The following is a 19424-nucleotide window of genomic DNA, read 5'->3' as shown; positions in this document are numbered from 1 at the left end:
GCTGCTGGTGCTGCTGCACCAAGCTCAACAGCAACACTGGCGAGACACTTGAACTTGCACTATAAGTTCTCATTGTTCGCATTCCTCACTCTCTCTCTTTCTCACTCTTTTCCTCCCTTTGTCTTCCTCACTCTTCCGCCCCCATACCCATCCCTCCGCGCGTCAGTAGACGGGTGGTGGAGCACCCGTCACCACCGCAGGACGGGTTGGATATCTTGCTGGCGGACTCTCTGTCTTAATGTTCGCCCTGAGAGCCTTAACGCCGGGTCTTGCCTCCGTCTCTGTCTTTACTAAATGTATCTGCAGAATCGAGCTATTAGCTCTTCGTCCCCGCCTTTCTAAGTAATTTATGTATCCTCTTATTATGTCTACTATATATTTCTCTCTAACACACATACACATCCCCAGGAAGCAGCCCGTAGCAGCTGTCTAACTCCCAGGGACCTATTTACTGCTAGGTGAACAGGTGCATCAGGGCGAAATCAACCCTGTCCATTTGTTTCTGCCTGTGTGGGTGTGTACTCACCTAGTTGCACTCACCTAGTTATGCTTGCGGGGGTTGGGCTCTGGCTCTTTGGTCCCGCCTCTCAACTGTCAACTGATGTACAGGTTCCTGAGGTTATTGGGCTCTATCATATCTACACTTGAAACTGTGTATGGAGTCAGCCTCCACCACATCACTGCCTAATGCATTCCATTTGTCAACCACTCTGACACTAAAAAAAGTTCTTTGTAATGTCTCTGTGGCTCATTTGGGCGCTCAGTTTCCACCTGTGTCCCCTAGTGCGTGTGCCCCTTGTGTTAAATAGACTGTCTTTATCTACCCTATCGATTCCTTTGTGTGTGTGTGTGTGTTTGTGTGAGTTCACACAAACACACACTGTTGTTGTTGTTAATGATTCGCTACCTGGAGCAAAATGTTCCAAGTAGCACGGGCTATGGCGAGCCCGTATTTTATACATTTGTAGTGTCTTTATTTCGTTCATTACTGCGTTCTCTGTCTTTCATTCCAGATGTCTTTCCCCTTTTCCTATCTACATCTTTCTCTTCCTCCTGTTACTCCTCATTCATTCTGTACTTTGTCTTTTCTTCCAACTTTTTCTTTTCCCCTTGTTTATATGAAACATCCAATTATCACTCTTTTTCCCATTCATTATCTCCACACTTTCCTTCCTCTCTACTCGCATTTTCCTCTCCCGTTACTCTCTTATTTGGTCATCCTGTTCACTATCTTCTTCTCCCGCCATTCTAACTCCTTTCTCCTGCTCTACTTTCTTCCCCATGTCGTTCTCTCTCTCTCTCTCTCTCTCTCTCTCTCTCTCTCTCTCTCTCTCTCTCTCTCTCTCTCTCTCTCTCTCTCTCTCTCTCTCTCTCTCTCTCTCTCTCTTTCTCTCTCTCTCTCTCTCTCTCTCTCTCTCTCTCTCTCTCTCTCTCTCTCTCTCTCTCTCTCTCTCTCTCTCTCTCTCTCTCTCCCCTCCATCCTAATTCTCCCAATCTCTCGCTTGCAATATCTCCTTCCTCCTCCCTATGTTCCCTCCTTTCTCCCTGCTAATTCTCTTCCCCTCTTCTAACTTACCGTTAGTTATCTCTCTTCCCTTTTACCCCCTTCTGTTGTTAGTTATCTTCCCTCGTGCCTATCCCCTTCTGTTGTTAGTTATCTTCCCTCGTGCCTATCCCCTTCTGTTGTTAGTTATCTTCCCTCGTGCCTACCCTCTTCTGTTGTTAGTTATCTTCTCTCCTGGCTATCCCCTTCTGTTGTTAGCTATCTTCCCTCGTGCCTATCCCCTTCTGTTGTTAATTATCTTCCCCCCTGCCTATCCCCACCTGTTCACTCCACTAACCCCCGACCTTCTACTGTTCCCTGGACACAGATTTTACCGTGCCACCAAGACCTGTCCTCCCGTTCTGAAATGTCAGGCCCTAAACGGGGACTGTTTCTACTTCTGAACCTTAAAGTGGGTACGGGGGACGCGGGTATGGATTACTGAGAGGTGGGTACGGGGGCACGCAGGTATGGATTACTGAGAGGTGGGTACGGGGCACGCGGGTATGGAAAGTTGTTTGATAGACGAAGCTCGAAGTGTTGTCTTCTGGGGGTATCATTGAAGCTTCGGGGTCGAGGTTGAGCTTCGGGGTCGAGGTCGAGCTCCGGAGCCCAAGAGCTAATTCTCTCCGCTGTAGCATCCGGCTGGACCCGGCTTCTTTCCACCAAAAGGAAATCCAATACTAAAGAAATAAGGAGAAATAATGGTAATATATGGGAACTTATACGGCACCCGAACTTATATCGACACATCCCTTCTCTCTCTGTCTCTGTGTCTCTCTTTGTCTCTTTCTGTCTCTGTGTCTCTCTCTGTCTCTCCCTGTCTTTGTGTCTCTCTCTGTCGCTCCCTGTCTCTGTGTCTCTCTGTCCCTCCCTGTCTCTCTGTCTCTCTCTCTCTCTGTCTCTGTATTTTGCTCACATTATTTACACCCTAACCAAGATCATAATTAATAACCATTGTTTCCTGCAATAAATTGAGTCCATATTTGACGATTTCTTTACTATCCCTCCCCCCCCTCCCCCCTCCCCCCTCCCTCTCCCCCCCCCCCATCCCTCCCCCCACACACACACACTCTCTATACTCGGGCAAGTTTAATATTTAATCTGCTTGGACCGGGAAGGCCCTGAATAGCGGATCTCACAGACCATGATTTTCGCGAACATTGCATTTCCCAGGACTTGATTTCCTCCAGTATTTCTTTTGCCTAATCTGGTTGCTTCGCGGGGAGGCTGCTTGAGGATCGTGGGGGAGCATCTTAAAGCGCCTTCGCTAGCATCCTGACTCCAGTCTTCCAAGTTAAGTTTTCATTACAGACGCTCCGAATTTAATAAGCTTACGGCATGCTGGTATAATAAGGAGCTTACCCCACTCCCTCTCGGCTCGGAGATATATCGTTATACTGGCCTGGTATATCCGGCCGAGGCAAGCCAGAGACGTAACGTTAGACGTTATGTCCCAGATATGGGATATAACGATTCTCCTAAAACAACTGATTATAAGCATTGGATACAATGATATATCTATCGAGTGATCTACTTCATCTACTTTCGTAGATGAAGTAGACATCTTGAGGGGTGACACTTGGTCTTACGAGGGCGAAGCACGTGCTGGAGAGCGCATGTAAGGCGGCAGCCGAAGGGTCAACTTTAAGAAGCAACTCGACATGATTTACAACGTTGGCAGCAAAACGCTTTAGACAAGATGCACGTTCACTCATGTCTTGAACACTGCCGTTCTCTCGGATGGTCTGTTCCATCCGGTCTTTCATCTGGGAAAACCCTGTTCCATCAGGTCTTGCGTCTGGGAACACTGTTCCATCCGGTCTTTCATCTGGGAACACTGTTCCATCAGGTCTTGCGTCTGGGAACACTGTTCCATCCGGTCTTTCATCTGGGAAAACTGTTCCATCGGGTCTTGTGTCTGGGAAAACTGTTCCATCCAGTCTTTCATCTGGGAAAACTGTTCCATCCAGTCTTTCATCTGGGAAAACTGTTCCATCCGGTCTTCCATCTGGGAACACTGTTCCATCAGGTCTTGCGTCTGGGAACACTGTTCCATCCGGTCTTTCATCTGGGAACACTGTTCCATCGGGTCTTCCATCTGGGAACACTGTTCCATCCAGTCTTTCATCTGGGAAAACTGTTCCATCCAGTCTTTCATCTGGGAAAACTGTTCCATCCGGTCTTCCATCTGGGAACACTGTTCCATCGGGTCTTCCATCTGGGAACACTGTTCCATCCCGTCTTCCATCTGGGAACACTGTTCCATCCCGTCTTCCATCTGGGAACACTGTTCCATCAGGTCTTGTGTCTGGGAAAACTGTTCCATCCGGTCTTCCATCTGGGAAAACCCTGTTCCATCAGGTCTTGCGTCTGGGAAAACTGTTCCATCCGGTCTTCCATCTGGGAAAACTGTTCCATCAGGTCTTGTGTCTGGGAAAACTGTTCCATCCGGTCTTCCATCTGGGAAAACCCTGTTCCATCAGGTCTTGCGTCTGGGAAAACTGTTCCATCCGGTCTTCCATCTGGGAAAACTGTTCCATCAGGTCTTGTGTCTGGGAAAACTGTTCCATCCGGTCTTCCATCTGGGAAAACCCTGTTCCATCAGGTCTTGCGTCTGGGAAAACTGTTCCATCCGGTCTTTCATCTGGGAAAACTGTTCCATCGGGTCTTGTGTCTGGGAAAACTGTTCCATCCGGTCTTCCATCTGGGAACACTGTTCCATCCGGTCTTCCATCTGGGAAAACTGTTCCATCCGGTCTTCCGTCTGGGAAAACTGTTCCATCCGGTCTTCCATCTGAGAAAACTGTTCCATCCGGTCTTGACATACTGGACAAGACAGTGAACTATACAAGAGGACTGGCCTTGAGTCTCAAACCCATCTTACCTAGACCCTGTACATCAACAGTCTTAAGAGCTATAGAAGACTCGAGTCCTAACTGTTGTATGCAAAGGTCTCAACGTTCTAAGACAACCGTAAGGCGACCACCTTTTAACACAAGACACACTGACGCCCTGCAGTAGTTTCACTCTTCCTAATGACAATATACTGCCAGTTAGCGCTAATTCAGCCCATAGTTTAGGTTTTATAACATACAGAATACAAATCTGATACGTTGGCAGCAAAACGCTTTAGACAAGATGCACGTTCACTCATGTCTTGAACACTGCCGTTCTCTCGGATGGTCTGTTCCATCCGGTCTTTCATCTGGGAACACTGTTCCATCCGGTCTTCCATCTGGGAACACTGTTCCATCCGGTCTTCCATCTGGGAAAACTGTTCCATCCGGTCTTCCATCTGGGAAAACTGTTCCATCCGGTCTTCCATCTGGGAAAACTGTTCCATCCGGTCTTCCATCTGGGAAAACTGTTCCATCCGGTCTTCCATCTGGGAAAACTGTTCCATCCGGTCTTCCATCTGGGAAAACTGTTCCATCCGGTCTTCCATCTGGGAAAACTGTTCCATCCGGTCTTCCATCTGGGAACACTGTTCCATCCGGTCTTCCATCTGGGAAAACTGTTCCATCCGGTCTTCCATCTGGGAAAACTGTTCCATCCGGTCTTCCATCTGGGAAAACTGTTCCATCCGGTCTTCCATCTGGGAAAACTGTTCCATCCGGTCTTCCATCTGGGAAAACATCACTTAGGTATTGTATTATACAGCCACTAATCGCAACTAATAAATCCAGTAAACTCGCTACAATGACTAGTCTAGGGAGCAGGTATGGCTCCAGCTTAGCCCTCTAATATAAGTGACACTTAACACTTGGCTACCTTGAGGTGCTTCCGGGGCTTAGTGTCCCCGCGGCCCGGTCGTCGACCAGGCCTCCTGTTCCATCCGGTCTTATTACTTTAATAAAGTAAACGCTTAACAAAAAAGTGGGTAATAAAGCAAGAGCTTTGGCCTGGCTTTTAATATGAGCCGAGATAAATAAAACAAAAAAAAGTTACTGCTACTAAAATGAATGAAATAATTTTTATCCCAGTCCTATAAAATCCTGGAGCCAGATTCACGAAGCAGTTACGCAAGCACTTACGAACGTGCACATCTTTCCTCAATCTTTGACGGCTTTGGTTACATTTATTAAACAGTTTACAAGCATGAAAACTTGCCAATCAACTGTTGTTATTGTTATAAACAGCCTCCTGGTGCTTCGGAGCTCATTAACTGTTTAATAATTGTAAACAAAGCCGCCAAAGATTAAGAATAGATGTATAGGTTTGTAAGTGCTTGCGTAACTGCTTCGAGAATCTGGCCCCTGGGTTTTAGTTCAGAGATACAGATATACAGAGATGGATAATTTAGAGCATTATAGAGTGCCTGGGTGAGTGACTGTCACTCAAGCGATGGATATAAGTATAGAGAAGTAAAGATAAGTAAACCAGGTGATACAGCCGTTGAGTCACAATAACGTAGTTGAAATATGTTGACCAGACCACACACTAGAAAGTGAAGGAACGACAACGTTTCGGTCCGTCCTGGACCATTCTCACAATCGACTTGAGAATGGTCCAGGACGGACCGAAACGTCGTCGTCCCTTCACCTTCTAGTGTGTGATCTGGTCAAAATAAAGCAGGTGATGATGTGTGATGTATCACCAGTATCGTAAACAGTACCTCTCAGAACTGAGGGGTGCCTGAAGCCCCCAGGCATAGTTAACTGGATCTCTGGGGGGACAAATGCCACACACTAGAATACACGATTTATTACACACACGTCACCAGCTGGGTTGATAACCTCACCAACATTACAGTATTACGTTATCGCAATAACCAATTGAGATAGAACAGATTTTGAAATTGAAATGTTTTATTGACCTATAAATTGAGACGGAGGGATATGAGGCAACTCAGTGTGCTCAGCACTTAAGAAGCCGTCAACACTGCTCAGTACAACGTGTTTGCAATGTTGACACACTGCACAGTCGACATATCACCGTTCTTGGCGTAATAGACCTGATGTTGCTCAACACATCTCAAACTGAGATGATAACAAGGTACGATATCTTCACAAGAACGTATGATGCTCCTTGATTACTTAAGTTGATTCCTTGATTATTTAAAGTATACGCAGAGTGCACTGCCAAGTAACCTTTGACCTGTAGCGACTTGCACCTGAATAGTTGACTGGATTGCAAAGTGTCGGGGTGCGTCTTGGGAGGAGAGATAGGGAAGACACAGGGCGAGGAAGGCGTGTCTCTCTCTACGCTGGACACCATTATTGAACAAGTAACCGGAGCGCTCTTAAGAAATGTCGCCGGAGTAATGCGACAGAAAAGCTGTATAAATTATGCGCGCAAGGCGGCGCTCTATCTATCTTGGGTCAATTAATATGTCAGCCAAGAGCTTTGTGCGTAAAAATATGGCGACTGCGACGGATCGTTGGCTTACACACACACACACACACACACACACACACACACACACACACACACACACACACACACACACACACACACACACACACACACACACACACAGTTTCAAAACGTTATACGACAAAGAGTACTGGGAAGACGAGACACCACTCATCCTGGAACTACACTTAAGTAATCACACACACACACACACACACACACACACACACACACACACACACACACACACACACACACACACACACACGTGGTGTATATTACTGAGGGTTGAGAACTTTGGTGAGAGTTACACTATGATAGAGGCGACAACTTATGGTTACAACGCTTCGCAAGAGTTGGGCAGAGATTTTCTCCATTAATGCCACATACGGGAGCCGAGGTGGTAAGTCTCCAGCAGGTTCCAGCAGGCTCCAGCAGGCTCCAGCAGGCTCCAGCAGGCTCCAGCAGGCTCCAGCAGGCTCCAGCAGGCTCCAGCAAGCTCCAGCAGGCTCCAGCAGGCTCCAGCAGGCTCCAGCAGACTCCAGCAAGCTCCAGCAAGCTCCAGCAGGCTCCAGCAGGCTCCAGCAGGCTCCAGCAGGCTCCAGCAAGCTCCAGCAGGCTTCAGCAGGCTCCAGCAAGCTCCAGCAAGCTCCAGCAGGCTCCAGCAAACTCCAGCAAGCTCCAGCAAGCTCCAGCAGGCTCCAGCAGGCTCCAGCAAGCTCCAGCAGGCTCCAGCAGGCTCCAGCAGGCTCCAGCAAGCTCCAGCAGGCTCCAGCAAGCTCCAGCAGGCTTCAGCAGGCTCCAGCAGGCTCCAGCAAGCTCCAGCAGGCTCCAGCAGACTCCAGCAAGCTCCAGCAAGCTCCAGCAGGCTCCAGCAGGCTCCAGCAAGCTCCAGCAAGCTCCAGCAAGCTCCAGCAGGCTCCAGCAGGCTCCAGCAAGCTCCAGCAGGCTCCAGCAGGCTCCAGCAAGCTCCAGCAGGCTCCAGCAGGCTCCAGCAGGCTCCAGCAGGCTCCAGCAGGCTCCAGCAGGCTCCAGCAAGCTCCAGCAGGCTCCAGCAAGCTCCAGCAGGCTCCAGCAGGCTCCAGCAGGCTCCAGCAGGCTCCAGCAAGCTCCAGCAGGCTCCAGCAAGCTTTAGCAGGCTCCAGCAAGCTCCAGCAGGCTCCAGCAGGCTCTTAAGCTGCCTGCTTGTGGATTATATTCCACCGCCTGCTTCCTCTCTCCCTTTGACTCTGCTGTTGCCACTCTTTCCTCCAGTCCTCCTCTTCCTCCCTTCTCGTGTTTTCACCTAAGTTTATCTTCGTGTTTACTGCCTTTTCCACTCCCTGTTTGGTCTTGTATGCCTAAAAAATGTAGATAAGATACGATGAAATGGGCCGGAGGATATTGAGGGCAGTAAGGGGAAGTGGGGTGAAAGAGAAAGAGAATCTCTTTTTGTTTTCCTTTCTGTCCCTTTCTGTCCCTTTCTGCCCCTTTCTGCCCCTTTCTGCCCCTTTCTGTCACTTCTTTCTCACTCTTACCACTCTCTTTTCTTCTCTCTATCCTCTTCTCCTCTCTGTCCTCTCTCCTCTCATCACTGTCCTCTCACCTCTCTCTCTCTGTTCTCTCCCTCTCTCTTCTCAGGCCTCTCTGTTCTCTCCCTTTCTCCTCTCTCACCCTTCTCTGTCCTTTGCCTCTCTCTCCTCTCTCACTTCTCCATCCCCCCCCCCCCTTCAGTAACCCCTGGTTCATTTCATTATGTTTCATCGATATTTTTGGTACCATTCTGCAAGGATAGTTCCGACGACTCGTTAATGTTTTACGGCGCTTCAAAGAGACTTCCTCCCTGCGCGCATTTATCAATTAAAATGTGAAATATCTACTGCTTCTCCACTATAAAATTAAATCCTGCAGTAATGTCAATGGGCCATTCGAAAAGCCTTGTGTATTATTTCACGATAAGGTATGGACATTTGTGTGTGTGTGTGTGTGTGTGTGTGTGTGTGTGTGTGTGTGTGTGTGTGTGTGTGTGTGTGTGTGTGTATGTGTGTGTGTGTGTGTGTGTGTGTATGTGTGTGTGTGTGTGTGTGTGTGTGTGTGTGTGTGTGTGTGTGTGTGTGTGTGTATGTGTGTGTGTGTGTGTGTGTGTGTGTGGGGGGCTTTGGTAATATTAGCGAATAGTACATTGGGAATGTGTTGGAACCTGGAAGGTTAGGTTAGGCGAGCTTGGAAGTGGGTTGGGGGTCTGAGGTGTTTGTTGGGGGTCGGTTAGGTGTTCATCTCGGGGTATCGTACCAGGATATTTCATGTTACGTTCTGTTATTATGTTATCATCATTTCACATTAGGTGCTTAACTGTGTTGTCAGACAGGAATCAGACGGGAAAAGGTAATTCAAATATGTCTCTCTAGTTATCAGTGATTCTCTCGTATCCCCCCTTTCATCTGTCTTCCATTTTCTCATACATCTTCCTTATTCTATCATCCGTTTATCGGGCTTCCCCCTTCCCCCCATCCCCCCCCCATCAGGCCAGACATCCGTTCCCAGCGTCCAAGAGATCGAGTCGCCAGCCGGTCGGCTCGCTGATCTCTGTAATCACTTTATTTTATACTTATTAGTTTTTTTCAGCTTAAAGTATTTGGAGGTAATTTACCTGGTGCGCGAACCATGCCAGACGGGGTTAGTTATCGGGCCTGCTTATTGCGGCTCTAGACAATCCTGGGAGAAACATAACCTTTTCCTCTCTCTCTCTCTCTCTCTCTCTCTCTCTCTCTCTCTCTCTCTCTCTCTCTCTCTCTCTCTCTCTCTCTCTCTCTCTCTCTCTCTCTCTCTCGGTTGGAAATCCTGAGTTTGTTCCAACTGAGGCGCTGCACAGACGGGTAAGGATAGGGATGGATAGGTAAGGATAGGGAGGAGGTGGGGTACATCTACCCCCATTCGTGGACATCTCGACTGTTTTTTGACCCATCTTTGTGGCTTTCTGTGTTTGATACCCCCCTTTTTTGTGTCAATCTTTGGTAATGATTCACTTTTTTTGGATATAAAAAAGGGTTTCTTGGTTCAGGGGCCCCCATGCTCTACCCCCACACATACATTCATGCTTCCGAGAATGTGCACAATTGACTTGAGAATGGTCCAGGACGGACCGAAACGTCGTCGTCGTCCCTTCACCTTCTAGTCACCTAGTGTGTGGTTTGGTCAACATTCATGCTTCTACACACACACACTCATTCTTTCACCCACAGTCAACCTGTTCTCACAAAACATGCTATCACATAGATAGCAACATGGAGCGTCCGCCCTCTCCCAGTTATCCTGGCCTACTAGCTTACCAATTTTAACACTCGTTATTCATCACACACTCATCTACTATAATGACCCGTGGTGCACTCAAACTCATCTTCCACATTCGCATTGCTCACCAGTCATCCACTCCAAGACCCACACCAATCACCCAACCCCTACAATAACACCCAATCCCCCACACTCTCACCAATCACTTCTACAACCACAGCAGCCAGGCACTCCCTCACCAATCACCAGGCGGTCTTCGAACCGGTGATTAGACCACCGTTGGCATGACTCCTTATCGCTCGGAAAATCGGCAAAATGAGTAGTAGTCGAAGTGCTCCATTAAGGTAATTGGTGAGCGAAAGGGCACGTAGTGAATTTTATTCTCAGCCTCTTATTCTCTCTCTCTCTCTCTCTCTCTCTCTCTCTCTCTCTCTCTCTCTCTCTCTCTCCGTGGTGCAAGTTGCAGACTGAATCATTTTGACTGGTCTCACTGCGCCATTTAGACTCCACACCGACCAATATTTATGCTAGATTTGTTTCCTTCTCTCAAGTCCGAGACTGGGCTCCTGCAACCATGCGCCTCTGGCATATTTTTAGGGATACAGGGAGGATGTTCTGCAACCATGCGCCTCTGGCATATTTTTAGGGATACAGGGAGGATGTTCTACAACCATGCGCCTCTGGCATATTTTTAGGGACCCAGGGAGGATGTTCTGCAACCATGCGCCTCTGGCATATTTTTAGGGACCCAGGGAGGATGTTCTGCAACCATGCGCCTCTGGCATATTTTTAGGGATCACTCCAGTTCGTAATGTTTTGCATTGATGCAGACGATGAGTCACAATAACGTGGCTGAAGGTCAAACCACTCATCAGAAAGTGGAGAAATCCTGAAGAGGCGGAATTAAGATGAAAAATATCAAATTGTGTCTTGGAATATCATGCTCGTACGTTCAACTATTGCTAAATATGTCTTTATATACATATATATGGAAGCTGCTGCATCTTGAATGTCTTCGTGTTTTAAATTTTATATCAATTTAGGAAAAGACATTTGCAGGTCAGGGCCAAGAATCTGTTATCATAATACCTGAGGAACTGAGATAGAAAACAGATTTGTTCTGGAATTTGTTAAGAAGTTTGAACATTAATATAGAGATGCAGGAGTTGTTCCGTGTGTGTGTGGGGGCTGCCACCAGACCTCAGTCAACACCCGGGTTCTCTTTTTCCACATAAAATGTAAATGAGGCAAGCAACAGGCAGGAATACGGCCCTGGAGGCTCTCAGGTCTGTTGGAGAGAAAGAGAGGGAGAGAAGAGACAGAGAGGGAGAGAAGAGACGGAGAGAGGGAGGGAGAGAAGAGACAAAGAGAGGGAGAGAGTGAGGGAGGGAGGTATATCAGTAATGAAAATATTGATGCATTGAAGGATAAACCAAAGACTAGCCAATGTAGTAGTAGAAACAGTTGATTGACAGTTGAGAGGCGGGCCGAAAGAGCAGAGCTCAACCCCCGTAAGCACAACTAAGTGAATACATTCAGCTTCACATTCAGTGTTTGATGCAAACTATTGGGGAGGGGGGGGGGGGCATTGTTTATCAGTTGTTAGATTGGTCTTTGTTGATGTCGTTTGTGAGGTTGTAGGTAGTAGGAGCATGTTATGCATGCTGCCTTGCGCACGCACAGTGTTGGCCCTCGTGATACGTCAGAGGATTGACTTTATATTCCTCAGGCTTGTGGGCTGTAGCCTCGACGTCTACTTTCCTCCTGTTAACCGCAAGATTTGTTAAGTGAAATTCTTTAAGACGTTTCTGAGCCTTATAACGAGACTCTCTTGCCTGGTTCCGTCTTCTTCTTGAGGTTATCTTGAGATGATTTCGGGGCTTTAGTGTCCCCGCGGCCCGGTCCTCGACCAGGCCTCCACCCCCAGGAAGCAGCCCGTGACAGCTGACTAACACCCAGGTACCTATTTTACTGCTAGGTAACAGGGGCATAGGGTGAAAGAAACTCTGCCCATTGTTTCTCGCCGGCGCCTGGGATCGAACCCAGGACCACAGGATCACAAATCCAGCGTGCTGTCCTCTCGGCCGACCGGTTCCATCCTCACAAGTATAACCTGACTCAAGTTTCATATTTCTAAAGCCAACTTAAGGTGCTGAACGCTGTTTAAATCTTACCCAAGAAACTAATACTCGATTATCATAACCTCTTTTCCGTGTGGGTTTACAGCAGGGGTCCCTACGCCTCGTTGACGAGAAAAGCAGGCATATCGGAAGTCATTACTCTAACAAGTTACTTGTCACACAGTCTTGTGCGTGACGCATATTTTCCCAGCAGACACACAATAATGATTACTAGCAGACCGCTCCAAGCAACAGCCTGGTGGACCAAACTCTCACAAGTCAAGCCTGGCCTCGGGCCGGGCTTAGGGAGTAGAAGAACTCCCAAAACCCCATCAAGCCGGGCTTGGGGGAGTAGAAGAACTCATAGAACCCCATCAAGCAGGTATATGTGGGCCTGCGGGCCGCTCCAAGCAACAGCCTGGTGGACCAAACTCTCACAAGTCAAGCCTGGCCTCGGGCCGGGCTTGGGGAGTAGAACTCCCAGAACCCCATCAATCAGGTATGTCGTTGATAAACACGACTATCGAGCTCTTCGCTTCACGTGACACTGGCTGCTAGAGGCCATACGGGATCACCATAGCCCGTGCTATTTGGAACTTTTTGTTCCAGGTAGCGAATCTATAACAACAACAACAACAACATGTTAGAGGCCATTTTCACCCAGGCAGCAGAAGACACGTGTGTGTGTCCTTGATGAAAGTTGTTATCGAGGGAGGCCATTTCTTTCATGACGATATCAAGATAATTTTAAGACGCAGTTTTTGCCTCGTGAGCTCATAAAGGCGACTTACTCTTTCCTTCAGGAGTTCACTTCTCCCGGAGAAAAATAACTTCAAAAGATCTATTTTCCTGGACAGATACATGTAAAAAGTTTACATTTATTTGAAAATATATAAAAAAAATTCTTCCGAATTGTTTTAATGTCTAGAATTAATATCAAGAAGTACAGTTTCTTAAACACATTGCGGTGCCAAAGGTTTTTTTTTGTCATGGCGGTCAAGAAATGTTATCGGCGGTCAAGACATATTATCGGCGGTCAAGACATCCACCACGGGAACATATTGGTTGTTCTTGGATCAGCCCAATATGTTCAGCACTAAGTAACGACTATAGTGTGTGTTGTGATAGTGGTCATCATTAAATTACCTTAGCGATAACAATAATAAGATTAGTATTATAATTGAGAAAATCCACAGAAGCCGTGATGAGGCTTCGAACCCATTCACTGGGTATTCCCAGGCACATGCCTCAGACAACCAGGCCACAACATGGTGAAAAGAATTCGAACCCATTCACTGGGTATTCCCAGGCACATGCCTCAGACAACCAGGCCACAACATGGTCAAAAGAATTCGAACCCATTCACTGGGTATTCCCAGGCACATGCCTCAGACAACCAGGCCACAACATGGTCAAAAGAATTACAACCTGGGTGTTCTACTGAACCTTCAAGGGTTCTTGAGGCTTCTACTGAAGCTGAACCAGGCTTACACATACTCCCCCCCCCTTACCTTGAGGTTACCTTGAGGTGCTTCCGGGGCTTAGCGTCCCCGCGGCCCGGTCGTCGACCAGGCCCCCTGGTTGCCGGACTGATCAACCAGGCTGTTGGACGCGGCTGCTCGCAGTCTGACGTACACCATGCACACTGGTTCTGTCGTCTAGGAATGTTCTACCTCTGACGCGCCTCTTTGTGTTCCCAATTAGAGGCATATATTGGGGGAACACCCACTGGCCACAGTGAAGGCGGGCTAGTCGTAAAACCTGGTTGTGTCACAGGTTCGAGCCCCGGTGGACTCACTAGTGTTCCAAGTTGATGAGCTTTTTGTCCTGTCATGACCTTAAGGCAATCATCTGCCAGTCACCATAGATTATCCTATTATCTTGCTATTGTTATTAGTATTATCTTTTATTATTGTAAACAAAATAATATTGATAAAAATAGTAAGATACTATTAATATAAATAATAATATTAATTACTAAAGTAATAATCATAAATCTAAGATAAAAATTTATAAAAATAATGATGATAATGATAATAATGCGATAATACTAGTAATAATATGCCTGAGGAGAGAGTAGTGGACACTTGGGAGCGGAAGGGTGTGTTGAGTGCGGGTCCGCGTTCGAGGCTCAAGCAAGGCTCTCGCTTGGAGAGAGAGAGAGACTGCTGGTAAGTCAAGGCTTTCGCAAGAGCAGGGAGATGATTTGTTTATGGTATAAGCGGTGTGTGTGTGTGTGTGTGTGTGTGTGTATGTATGTGTGTGTGTGTGTGTGTGTGTGTGTGTGTGTGTATGTGTGTGTATGTATGTGTGTGTGTGTGTGTGTGTGTGTGTGTGTGTATGTATGTGTGTGTGTGTGTGTGTGTGTGTGTGTGTGTGTGTGTGTGTGTATGTATGTGTGTGTGTGTGTGTGTGTGTGTGTGTGTGTGTGTGTGTGTTGTTCCACACATACTTTTGGGTGCTTGACACCTTCCTCCACTCTCTCTCTCTCTCTCTCTCTCTCTCTCTCTCTCTCTCTCTCTCTCTCTCTCTCTCTCTCTCTCTCTCTCTCTCTCTCTCTCTCTTGCTTAGTCCACTCCTTCACTATCTTGGGAAAATTAAATTATAATATCCATTACTGGTTGAAGTCTCCTTGTTCTCGTACCTATGTATCTTGCATGTCGCGGCTATATCTCCTCGGACTCGTCGTTCCTCTGGGTACACAAACACTGCTCCGTAGTCCCTCCTCCATGCAACCCAAAAATACGAACCCAAACAACCCACCCAACCCACCGAAACCGGTGCATAGAAACTGTCAATATTACAGGTCTGTAATTTCCTGATTACCTTCAATAAGATGGACAGTAATAATAAATGAGGCGAGTAATAATGCCCAACCTGTTTAATAACTAGAATAAAGATGAATAACCGTAGTAACAGGAAAAGAGATGAGAAAATAAATCATCCCAAAAATGAAGATATACAGTCGTAAGGAATTCATTTTGAAGACTGAGAGAGGGGAAGATAGATGGACCAAACTGAAATGATGAATTGCATTTTTTTGTAGGTCAGGAGAGACGAAAGTAACGTTGAATAAACTGAAGGTTTTTCATGGGAATTGAAGTGCCTATATCCGTGAAGAATAGAGATGAATAAGAGGTTGGGTGTCGCCTGTTATAGGGTAGTGTAGCAACACTTTGGTGAGGTTGTACTACATTCCTCAGATGACACCCAAGATGGTAGTGTAGACGGTAGACATCCCAGCCAGGTCAGGTCAGGTTAGGTCAGGCCAGGCCAGGCCAGGCCAGGTCAGGTCAGGTCAGGTCAGGTTAGGTCAGGCCAGGCCAGGCCAGGCCAGGTCAGGTCAGGTCAGGTCAGGTTAGGTCAGGCCAGGCCAGACCAGGCCAGGTCAGGTCAGGTCAGGTCAGGTTAGGTCAGGCCAGGTCAGGTCAAACCAGGTCAGGCCAGGTCAGGCCAGGTCAGGTCAGGTCAGGTTAGGTCAGGCCAGGTCAGGCCAGGTCAGGTTAGGCCAGGTCAGGTCAGGTTAGGTCAGGTTAGGTCAGGCCAGGCCAGGTCAGGTCAGGTTAGGTCAGGCCAGGCCAGGCCAGGCCAGGCCAGGCCAGGCCAGGTCAGGCCAGGCCAGGTCAGGTCAGGTTAGGTCAGGCCAGGTCAGGTCAGGTTAGGTCAGGCCAGGCCAGGTCAAACCAGGTCAGGCCAGGTCAGGTCAGGTTAGGTTAGGTTAGGTTAAGTAGGAAGGTTAGGTTAGGTTAGGTTGAGTAGGAAGGTTAGGTTAGGTTAAGTAGGAAGGTGTTCTAAGTCGTCTATTAACCCCGACTTTATTATTAACATTTCGTCTATTAAAATTTCGTTCTGAGTAGCTAAATCTAAACACCAACACCAACAGCGTCTCCGTCTCAGCGACTGGTAAATGATTCACCAATCACTCCATTCATGTCTGGAAAATAAAAAAAAACTAGGCTCCGCTCTTTTGAGTCATATAGAATTTCTTTTACATTTGCTTGTAATTGGCTATATTAATTTGTATATATTATATATCTGGCAAAGGTGGTTCTGTCATTAATTAGTAAAATAATCCGTCTTCACTTCTTGACTCTCAAAGTCGATCCTCTGTGTTGAAAACGGATCTTAATCCACTTTAGAACCTGTTTAAAGGATTAAATTATGACATTTTTTTAAAGAGTTTTTAATCATTTCTTTATTTAGATATGAAATATGATCCATTCTCAAGTGGTTTCTTGAAGAACTGATCATCTTCAATTATCGTATGGGCCAATAGGCCTTCTGCATTTACCTTTGTTCTTATGTTCTTATGTTCTTAATTACGTGCTGTGGAAATGACCAAAATATGTTCTTTGTATCCAAGAACAAATTTAGCTCCTGTTCTTTAGTGAGAGGATGAAACACCACTTTGAAGCTCCGTGAGATGGAACACCATTCTCGTGGCCAACACAGAATCTTAACTATCTTCTTCATATAGAAGATAGTTAAGCTTAAGCTAGCTTAAGATAGTTAAGCTTAAGCTAGCTTAAGATAGCTTAGCTACATCTTCTTCGTCCTTTAATCTTCATATATCTTCCTCCTCTTTCTTCTCGCCATCTCCTTTGCATGTCACGTCTTTCGTTGGTATTTATTCCTTGGTTCCCATTCTCTTCCCACCACCTCCGCTGTCGTTCCCTTGTGTGCCCTTGTTACTCTCATCTCGCTTATTGTTTCATATTTTGTGTATGCGACATTTAATTGAACTTTCACTCTCTCTGTCTCAGCTCTCTGTCTCTCTCTCTCTCTGTCTCTCTCTTATTTATGTGAGATCTGTGATTATGAGATAATCAGTGAGATCTGATTATGAGATCTGTGTCTCTCTCTGTGTCTCTCTGTCTCTCTGTCTCTCTCTCTCTCTCTCTCTCTCTCTCTCTCTCTCTCTCTCTCTCTCTCTCTTTCTCTTTCTCTCTCTCTCTCTCTCTCTCTCTCTCTCTCTCTCTCTCTCTCTCTCTCTCTCTCTCTCTCTCTCTCTCTCTCTCTCTCTCTCTCTCCCTCCCTCCCTCCCTCCCTCCCTCCCTCCCTCCCTCTCCCTCCCTCTCCCTCCCCCTCTCCACGAAGCTTTCACAGTCAACGTTAAAGGAAACACACTTGTGTTCCAGGCGCGCATTTCTCTTAGAGAAACACTGATTCGTTTCCAGGATCCAGCCAAGCCCCTGTACCCAATAAATATCGAGGGAGGAATATGCTTTTACACTGAGTAGCACGTGTGTGAATAGAGTTATTTGACCTAGTTTGCCGTGCGAATGGGTTCGCCAGAACGTATAAATGGGGTTGTTGACTGAGTTGGATGGCCCAATACGATTTTGTCTGGATGCAAATAGGATTCTTTGAAGGTCTTGTACTTGTGCATAAAATTGAAATACACAATAGGAAATAAAGTAATGTCAGTCCAGTTAGAGGACACTGACTGGAGGTTCTGAGGAAGCCGTTGCTCTATCAGCCAGAGGTTCTGAGGACGCCGTTGCTCTATCAGCCAGAGGTTCTGAGGAAGCCGTTGCTCTATCAGCCAGAGGTTCTGAGGAAGCCGTTGCTCTATCAGCCAGAGGTTCTGAGGAAGCCGTTGCTCTATCAGCCAGAGGTTCTGAGGAAGCCGTTGCTCTATCAGCCAGAGGTTCTGAGGAAGCCGTTGCTCTATCAGCCAGAGGTTCTGAGGAAGCCGTTGCTCTATCAGCCAGAGGTTCTGAGGAAGCCGTTGCTCTATCAGCCAGAGGTTCTGAGGAAGCCGTTGCTCTATCAGCCAGAGGTTCTGAGGAAGCCGTTGCTCTATCAGCTAGAGGTTCTGAGGAAGCCGTTGCTCTATCAGCCAGAGGTTCTGAGGAAGCCGTTGCTCTATCAGCCAGAGGTTCTGAGGAAGCCGTTGCTCTATCAGCCAGAGGTTCTGAGGAAGCCGTTGCTCTATCAGCCAGAGGTTCTGAGGAAGCCGTTGCTCTATCAGCCAGAGGTTCTGAGGAAGCCGTTGCTCTATCAGCCAGAGGTTCTGAGGAAGCCGTTGCTCTATCAGCCAGAGGTTCTGAGGAAGCCGTTGCTCTATCAACCAGAGGTTCTGAGGAAGCCGTTGCTCTATCAGCCAGAGGTTCTGAGGAAGCCGTTGCTCTATCAGCCAGAGGTTCTGAGGAAGCCGTTGCTCTATCAACCAGAGGTTCTGAGGAAGCCGTTGCTCTATCAGCCAGAGGTTGTGAGGAAGCTGTTGCTCTATCAACCAGAGGTTCTGAGGAAGCCGTTGCTCTATCACCCAGAGGTTCTGAGGAAGCCGTTGCTCTATCAGCCAGAGGTTCTGAGGAAGCCGTTGCTCTATCAGCCAGAGGTTCTGAGGAAGCCGTTGCTCTATCAGCCAGAGGTTCTGAGGAAGCCGTTGCTCTTATCAACCAGAGGTTCTGAGGAAGCCGTTGCTCTATCAACCAGGCCAGGATGCTGAGAATTAGGAAGGTCTCAGAAGAAAGTAGTTACCGGTTTCTCAGACTTGAGACTTACTATCTCTCCATGCAACATTGCAATAGCATTTTGTGACGGTCTACCCCACGTTAAGAGCAGCTGGAAGCAAGACGTACGGTAGCCGTGCAATATTGGCGTAGCAATTGTGAACAGCAGAAAGCGAGAAGCGCATTTTAGGTGTGGCTGGGAAGTGCAGCCATTGTGAACATAGTGTGAGGAGCGTGTGTTGAGTGAGGGGCGTGTGTTGAGTGTGGGTGTGTGTTGAGTGTAGGTGTGTGTTGAGTGTGGGTGTGTGTTGAGTGTGGGGCGTGTGTTGAGTGTGGGGCGTGTGTTGAGTGTGGGGCGTGTGTTGAGTGTGGGGTGTGTGTTGAGTGTGGGGTGTGTGTTGAGTGTGGGGCGTGTGTTGAGTGTGGGGCGTGTGTTGAGTGTGGGGCGTGTGTTGAGTGTGGGTGTGTGTTGAGTGTGGGTGTGTGTTGAGTGAGGGGCGTCTGTTGAGTGTGGGTGTGTGGTGTAGTAATTAGGGCTCTGGGGAGGGCTGTCCAAGTCTGGGGCTCCGGTTGACGAATAGTTATGAGCGCCTGTAGGCTTGTTTCCCCCCCCCCTCTTGGTTGATGGTGCTGTCGTCTACTGGACTGTCTCTCGTAACACCAACACTGTCACTA

The 19424-nt window shown here is 47.5% G+C and overlaps 4 protein-coding genes across 4 annotated transcripts; 1 reads left to right on the top strand and 3 right to left on the bottom strand.

Annotated features, from left to right (window-relative positions):
- Positions 1-3308: 3308 nt before the first annotated feature.
- Positions 3309-3872, bottom strand: LOC138358091 (variable charge X-linked protein 3B-like). Its single transcript, XM_069315571.1, has one exon. The coding sequence runs from the start codon at positions 3870-3872 to the stop codon at positions 3309-3311; it is 564 nt and encodes a 187-aa protein (XP_069171672.1).
- Positions 3873-4622: 750 nt separating this feature from the next.
- LOC138358090 (variable charge X-linked protein 3B-like) lies at positions 4623-5159 on the bottom strand. The gene has a single exon (XM_069315570.1). It carries the CDS (start codon positions 5157-5159, stop codon positions 4623-4625), a length of 537 nt encoding a protein of 178 aa, XP_069171671.1.
- A 2075-nt stretch (positions 5160-7234) lies between these two features.
- On the top strand, positions 7235-8077 carry LOC123750756 (sericin-2-like). The gene has a single exon (XM_045732862.2). The coding sequence runs from the start codon at positions 7235-7237 to the stop codon at positions 8075-8077; it is 843 nt and encodes a 280-aa protein (XP_045588818.2).
- Positions 8078-17723: 9646 nt separating this feature from the next.
- LOC138358089 (uncharacterized) lies at positions 17724-18934 on the bottom strand. Its single transcript, XM_069315569.1, has 2 exons — positions 18879-18934; positions 17724-18741 (listed from the first exon to the last, which is right to left on the bottom strand). Exons 1-2 carry the CDS (start codon positions 18932-18934, stop codon positions 17724-17726), a joined length of 1074 nt encoding a protein of 357 aa, XP_069171670.1.
- Positions 18935-19424: the final 490 nt, after the last annotated feature.

This window comes from Procambarus clarkii, chromosome 81 (assembly GCF_040958095.1).
Source record: "Procambarus clarkii isolate CNS0578487 chromosome 81, FALCON_Pclarkii_2.0, whole genome shotgun sequence".
In the NCBI taxonomy this organism is placed as follows: domain Eukaryota; kingdom Metazoa; phylum Arthropoda; class Malacostraca; order Decapoda; family Cambaridae; genus Procambarus; species Procambarus clarkii.
Note: the sequence above shows the minus strand (reverse complement) of the source record. Positions and strands in the feature narration are given on the sequence as shown.

Bases quoted from the DNA above. Each gene is read 5' to 3' on its own strand.
- LOC123750756 (XM_045732862.2), top strand. From the start codon at position 7,235: ATGGTTACAACGCTTCGCAAGAGTTGGGCAGAGATTTTCTCCATTAAT.
- LOC138358091 (XM_069315571.1), bottom strand. From the start codon at position 3,872: ATGGAACAGTTTTCCCAGACACAAGACCTGATGGAACAGTGTTCCCAG.
- LOC138358089 (XM_069315569.1), bottom strand. From the start codon at position 18,934: ATGCGCTTCTCGCTTTCTGCTGTTCACAATTGCTACGCCAATATTGCA. The intron at 18,742-18,878 runs GTACGTCTTGCT...CCTAATTCTCAG, and splicing joins GCCAATATTGCACGGCTACC to CATCCTGGCCTGGTTGATAG.
- LOC138358090 (XM_069315570.1), bottom strand. From the start codon at position 5,159: ATGGAACAGTTTTCCCAGATGGAAGACCGGATGGAACAGTTTTCCCAG.